The following is a 6,000-nucleotide window of genomic DNA, read 5'->3' on the forward strand; positions in this document are numbered from 1 at the left end:
TAAAAACACAGTTTTACATTTAACCAACAAACAGAAATAAGAGATAAAAGGGGTGAGGTAGTTCATAATAGTAACAATTGTCACAGAATAAATATAATGTTTTAAAATGTGAAAAAAAATTATAAAATTCTGACTGAAATAATCGTGTATCTCCAGGAGGGAAGATTTAATATCATAAAGATGTTAATCTTCCCTAATATAATATATAAATGTAATGTAATTCCACGTAAGATTCTGGTGGAGTTTTAAGAAAATGACAAAATTGTTCTAAATTTAGAATAAATATACAAAAATTATAAAGAAAATTGTTTAAGAAAAAAAGAAAGGGAGGGGTTTTATCCAATCATATATTTAAAGTTATTATGAAACAACTGCAATTTTTAAAAGTATGATACAAGCATAAAAACAGAAGGTTCACAAAGAATTATCAGAAAAAAGCATATGTAAAAGGCATATATATTATGACAATAATTCCAATGTAAGCTACTTATTCAAGAATATGGAAAAACATATATTCAAAAGTCTATTCACTAAAATAGTTACAGCAAAAGATTAGAAAACAACTGCCTACCAGAAGGAGCTGACTGGTTAAATAAATTATAAAATAAATTTGCAGTAAAATATTATGCTGCTGTTTGAAAGGAATAAGGTACATCTACAGGTATCCATTAAGTCTAAAAACACAGTGCTTTCCTACAGATTAAACGTGCCTTTGACATCATTTGCCTTGATATTCATTTGCCTATGTTTCCAGACTTTATGGACACCAAATATGTGTTGAAGATGAGAAAATATCCAAGATTATACTGTTCAATTAATAAGGCAAGGTTTTAACAATATGTATAGGATATTCCTATTTTTCTTAATTTTTAAAGAGGTGTAAATATATACCATACATGCATGTATATGCTTGCAATTTGCATAGAAAATATATGAAAAGATAAAAGAGTGGCTACCTTTCTAGGGATAAAAAACGGCTGGAGAAGTGGAGTTGTTAAAGGAATATTACTTTCTATGTTATTATTTCATTTACAATTTAAAAGCAAAGAGAATCAGAAAACAAAAGATGATAATATCATATAGTAAAGGAACAAACCAAATGCTGTGGGATCAGGAAATAAACAAACAAAAATGCCATCTGCTTCCTGGAATGGTTAAGAGAGGTTTCTCAGAGATGTTGAGGTCTGTGCTACAGCTTTAAGGATGAACAGCAGGAAGACTCCACTAAGACAATGAAGTAGCATATATAAAGGCCTGGCAGGCCTAGCTACTGGAAGGACTACAGCATATTGAAAATATCAGACTGCCCAAATATAAAACACAGTATTTTTCATTCAAGTTTTTTGGTCATCCAAGATGTGGATATTTAGACAAAGTGACCTTTGACGTATCTTTGATGCTATGATTATATAATTATATTATATATCATTATGGGTTTGCCAAAAGGTTTGCTCATGTTTTTTCCGTAAGATGGCTTTAGTAGCACTTAGTTGTCTTTAACTTCTTTCAAAACAATTTTGTTAGATCGTATTGTGACAGCTGTCATATCAAGTGTGCCTTTAAAAAAAAAACTTACCAAAATTGGTGAATTTTTGTGTAGCCATTTTAATATTGAGGATGGAAGAAAAAAAAGCAACATTTTCGTCATATTATGCTTTATTATTTCAAGAAAGGTAAAAGTGCAACTGAAATGCAAAAAAGGATTTGTGCAGTGAATGGAGAAGGTGTTGTGATGGATCAAACGTGTCAAAAGTGGTTTGCGAAGTTTCATGCTGGAGATTTCTCACTGGACGATGCTCCATGGTCGGACAGACCAGTTGAAGTTGACAGCAATCAAATCGAAACATTAACTGAGAACAATCAACATAATACCATGAAGGAGATAGCTGACATACTCAAAATATCCAAATCAAGCGTTGAAAATCATTTGCACCAGCTTGGTTATCTTAATCACTTTGTTGCTTGGGTTCCACGTAAGTTAAGCAAAAAAAACCTTCTTGACCGTATTTCCACATGCAATTCTCTACTTAAATGTAACGAAAACGTTCTGTTTTTAAAACAAATTGTGACGGGAGATGAAAAGTAGATGAAAAGTAGTACAATAATGTGGAATGGAAGAGATCGTGGGGAGAGTGAAATGAACCACCACCAACCACACCAAAGGCTAAATGATCTTCATCCAAAGAAGGTGATGTTGTGTATATGGTGGGATTGGAAGGGAGTCCTCTATGATGAGCTCCTTCCGGAAAACCAAACGATCAATTCCAACAAGTACTGCTCCTAATTAGACCAACTGAAAGCAGCACTCAACGAAAAGCGTCCGGAATTAGTCAACAGAAAATGCATAATCTTCCATCAGGATAATGCAAGACCGCATGTTTCTTCGATGACCAGTCAAAAACTGTTACAGCTGGGAAGTTCTGATTTATCTGCTGTATTCACCAGACATTGCATCTTCGGATTTCCATTTATTTCGGTCATTATAAAATTCTCTTAATGGAAAAAATTTCAATTCCCTGGAAGACTGTAAAAGGCACCTGGAACAGTTTTTTGCTCAAAAAGATAAAAAGTTTTGGGAAGATGGAATTATGAAGTTGCCTGAAAAATGGCAGATGGTGGTGGAACAAAATGGTGAATACACTGTTCAATAAAGTTCTTGGTGAAAATGAAAAATGTGTCTTTTACTTAAAAACCAAAGGAACTTCTTGACCAACCCAATATATGGTTATATTATCCTCTGAAATACCAAAAAACATTTGAAGTTTATAAAACCATAAATGTTATACTATTCCACAGACAAAGCAAAAGCAAGGAGAAATTTTAAAACGATTAGAAATGAAAGGTACAACATGAATGATTTTAGTACAAAATTGACATAATATAAATTTACAATCCTTCAGCATAACTGTATGAGTACAATTTTCAAAATTCTGCCCCAGATAATTTTTTCTTCATAACTGTCAAGTGACATAAGCAGCTGTTATCACTATTTTTTGGATGGGAAACCGAGGTGAGAATAATATATGTTCCCAAAGACATACAGGTACATAGTCAGAGAAAAGACAAAATTCAAATCTTAATATACATCTGAAGAGTCAGTAGAAACTGAACTAAAAGACCTTTTATTTTTAAGCTAAGTATACACAAACCTCAAAAACACCCCAAGGGCTTCCCTGGTGGTGCAGTGGTTGAGAGTCCGCCTGCCGATGCAGGGGACATGGGTTCGTGCCCCGGTCTGGGAAGATACCACATGCCACGGAGCGGCTAGGCCCATGAGCCATGGCTGCTGAGCCTGCGCGTCCGGAGCCTGTGCTCCGGGAGAGGCCACAACAGTGAGAGGCCCACGTACCGCAAAAAAAAAAAAAAAAAAAAAAAACAAACCCAAAACTAACAACCATATTTTGCAGTTTAGGATGCATGCAGTATTTCTATCATTATTCTTTACGTCATAACAAAAATTATAAAATGGTCTAGAAATAGTTCAGTACTTGCATGAATACTGTTAACTCCAGAAACAATCAAATGCTTAGCCTCTAAGCTTGTAAGGCAACAAAGTCAGGCAATCAAAAACAATGATTTACAGTATTTCTATTTAAAGTCTGAACCCATGTTGAGGGGGACTATCTTAACTATAGCCCAGAGGCCTTTCTGTTTGACTCATGTCAAACGTAGATAAAGACTTAATGACTAAAGTGAAATTTCTAATGAATTTCAAAACAAACATTTCACTATTTTAAATAAATATTGTAATAATTTTTTACTTGTGATATACTAAAAACAATAACAGAGAAGATAATATGCTGAATCACAATGCTAGGAATTGCTCTTTGATAGGAGAGTGAAAAACATCCTATTCCAATAAAATTATACAATATCTGAGACTTACCTCAAAATAATCTAGAGGAGGGTAGGGAATGGGGAGGAGAGAATAATTGGTGTTAGAGATGAAACAAATCGTCTATGAGTTGGCAGCTGCTGAAGATGGGTAAATTATGTATGAGCATTCACTATACTACTTACTTCAGTGTTTAAATTTTATTGTAATTAAATACATATACAACTATCAACCTTAATAAATGCTGCATTTTGCTTCTTGAAATTCAGATACCACTTTGAATTCAAAATAATGATTGGCACTCCTATATATATTGAGGCTTTAGAAGAGTCATCCCATATTCCATAAGCCTTGCAGGCTAGCATAAACTATTAGGTTATGTTTGAGAACACATTCCCTCTATAAAAATTAGTAAGTAAAAAAATTAGTGAATTCATCTACCGTATTAGGAAATTACTAAAATTCAAAATCCAGCAATGCTTTGGGTCAACAGAGTTTTCTACCTTCCCTGGTGGCCTTATATGTATATAAATAGCCACCATAATGTTTGTAGTCTTTCCTTTCCAGAGGATTCAAAACCACCTTCAGAAAATCTACATATACACATAATTGTCAGTAGCTCAAAGTTTAAAGGAGGGGTTTGAAAGAGAATATGATGACCATGCACCTCTATGCTTTAAAGGCCCCAAGGGCTTTTCAAGGCTACAATTAAATGTGGCTTGTTGTAGACTGACTGATAGAGGGAATCCGAATTATTCCCTAGCTGGTACTGCATTAAACCATTTTTCACTAGAATTCCTTTTTCCAGACAGAGCAATACAAGCTCTACTGCCAGGTAAATGTCCTGGGAGAGACTGGCCTATCACGTAACAGATCAGGAAGTAAATTTTCATTTCAGAGGAGTCCTTGGAGGAATAGTTTAATTTTGCTTCTGCAAACACACATAGTATATCCAGTTCCCTTTTAAAAATTTCCCTCTCTCTCTCTCATACACACAAACACACACACACAAACACACACACACACACACACACACTCTCTCTCTCTCACACACAGAGTCCATAATCAGGCTCTAGTTTAAAATTCACCCAGTTGAAGAGGAGTAATGAATAACAATGGACCTCATCATCTGCCTGCCGTAACCGGGCAACAGCATAACGCCTCACTGTTGGATTGGTGTAATGAGAGGACAACAGCTCCAAGGAATCCTCTACATCCATTGGCTTCCATTTTCCCAGAAGTTCCAATGCCTGTTTGGCCTCCTGTGGTAGATCCCAATTAACACATTTCAAGAACTTCGTCAAAGCCTAAAATCAGAAAAGGTTTAAGAATTAGAAGCAACAGCTTATTCTGGGATAGGAAGGGTCAAGGGTGACTAGGCAGAGCTCAGCTTGGACTTGATGGCAGAGTCACAAAGTCAACGATTGACTCCTTACATAAACACTTTGTTTAGTGTTTAGTATACACACAATCCTAGAAAAACACTGCAGAACGAGGAAAAAAAAAATCATGTTCCTTGTAACTATGTTTTTTTCAGGTCAAACCACTGTGAATTTTTAAATTTTCTTCAGCTTTTCTTCATTTTGCTTTCGTTATTTTAAAACACTGCAGACCTCAAGACAGGGAAATAGTTGATGCATGTCTCACGAACTCTGAGATACCTTAGAGAAAACCTTCATTTTACAACATCGACATGTGAGACATAAGAGATTGCAGCCAGTGAATGAGAGCCCAAAGTCAAGAAGGGCAGAACCCCACACTTGAACACCTCCCAGAGTCAATGGTTTTCCTAGATACTCACATACAAGGACTCAAATGAAGTCAAATATGTATGTCTCTTTTACACAGAGAAGTAACTATTGGGGAATTAGTGTTTAATGGGGACAGAGTTTCAGTTTAGGAAGGTGAAAAATTCGGGAGATGGATGATGGTGAGAGTTGCACAACAATGTGAATGTACTTATTAGTGCCACTGAACTGTACAGTTAAATATGGTTAAAATAGTATGTTTTATGTTATGTGATTTTTACCACAATTTAAAAAAACATTTAAAAAAAGACAAAAATTCCACAGTAACAATAATAAAAATAGATAAATACATAGAAGCTCCAGCTTCTGTATATATATTCTGATTCAGCTGGCTGTTTGCAGAATCATTCTGCAGCC

General features: G+C 35.0%; 1 protein-coding gene across 5 annotated transcripts in view; it reads right to left on the reverse strand.

The window, feature by feature from the left end:
- The window catches only part of PIK3C3 (phosphatidylinositol 3-kinase catalytic subunit type 3), a 152,237-nt gene that overhangs the window by 80,044 nt on the left and 66,193 nt on the right, over positions 1 to 6,000 (reverse strand). For 4 of the 5 annotated variants that reach the window (XM_060170439.1, XM_060170440.1, XM_060170438.1 and 1 more), the window contains one exon: positions 4,957 to 5,142. The exons of the other annotated variant lie outside the window; for it this stretch is intronic. In XM_060170439.1, the coding sequence (XP_060026422.1) occupies positions 4,957 to 5,142 (186 nt within the window). The remainder of the gene's footprint in view (positions 1 to 4,956; positions 5,143 to 6,000) is intronic. 5 annotated transcript variants of the gene reach the window in all.

Source organism: Lagenorhynchus albirostris, chromosome 14, assembly GCF_949774975.1.
Source record: "Lagenorhynchus albirostris chromosome 14, mLagAlb1.1, whole genome shotgun sequence".
Taxonomy (NCBI): Eukaryota; Metazoa; Chordata; class Mammalia; order Artiodactyla; family Delphinidae; genus Lagenorhynchus; species Lagenorhynchus albirostris.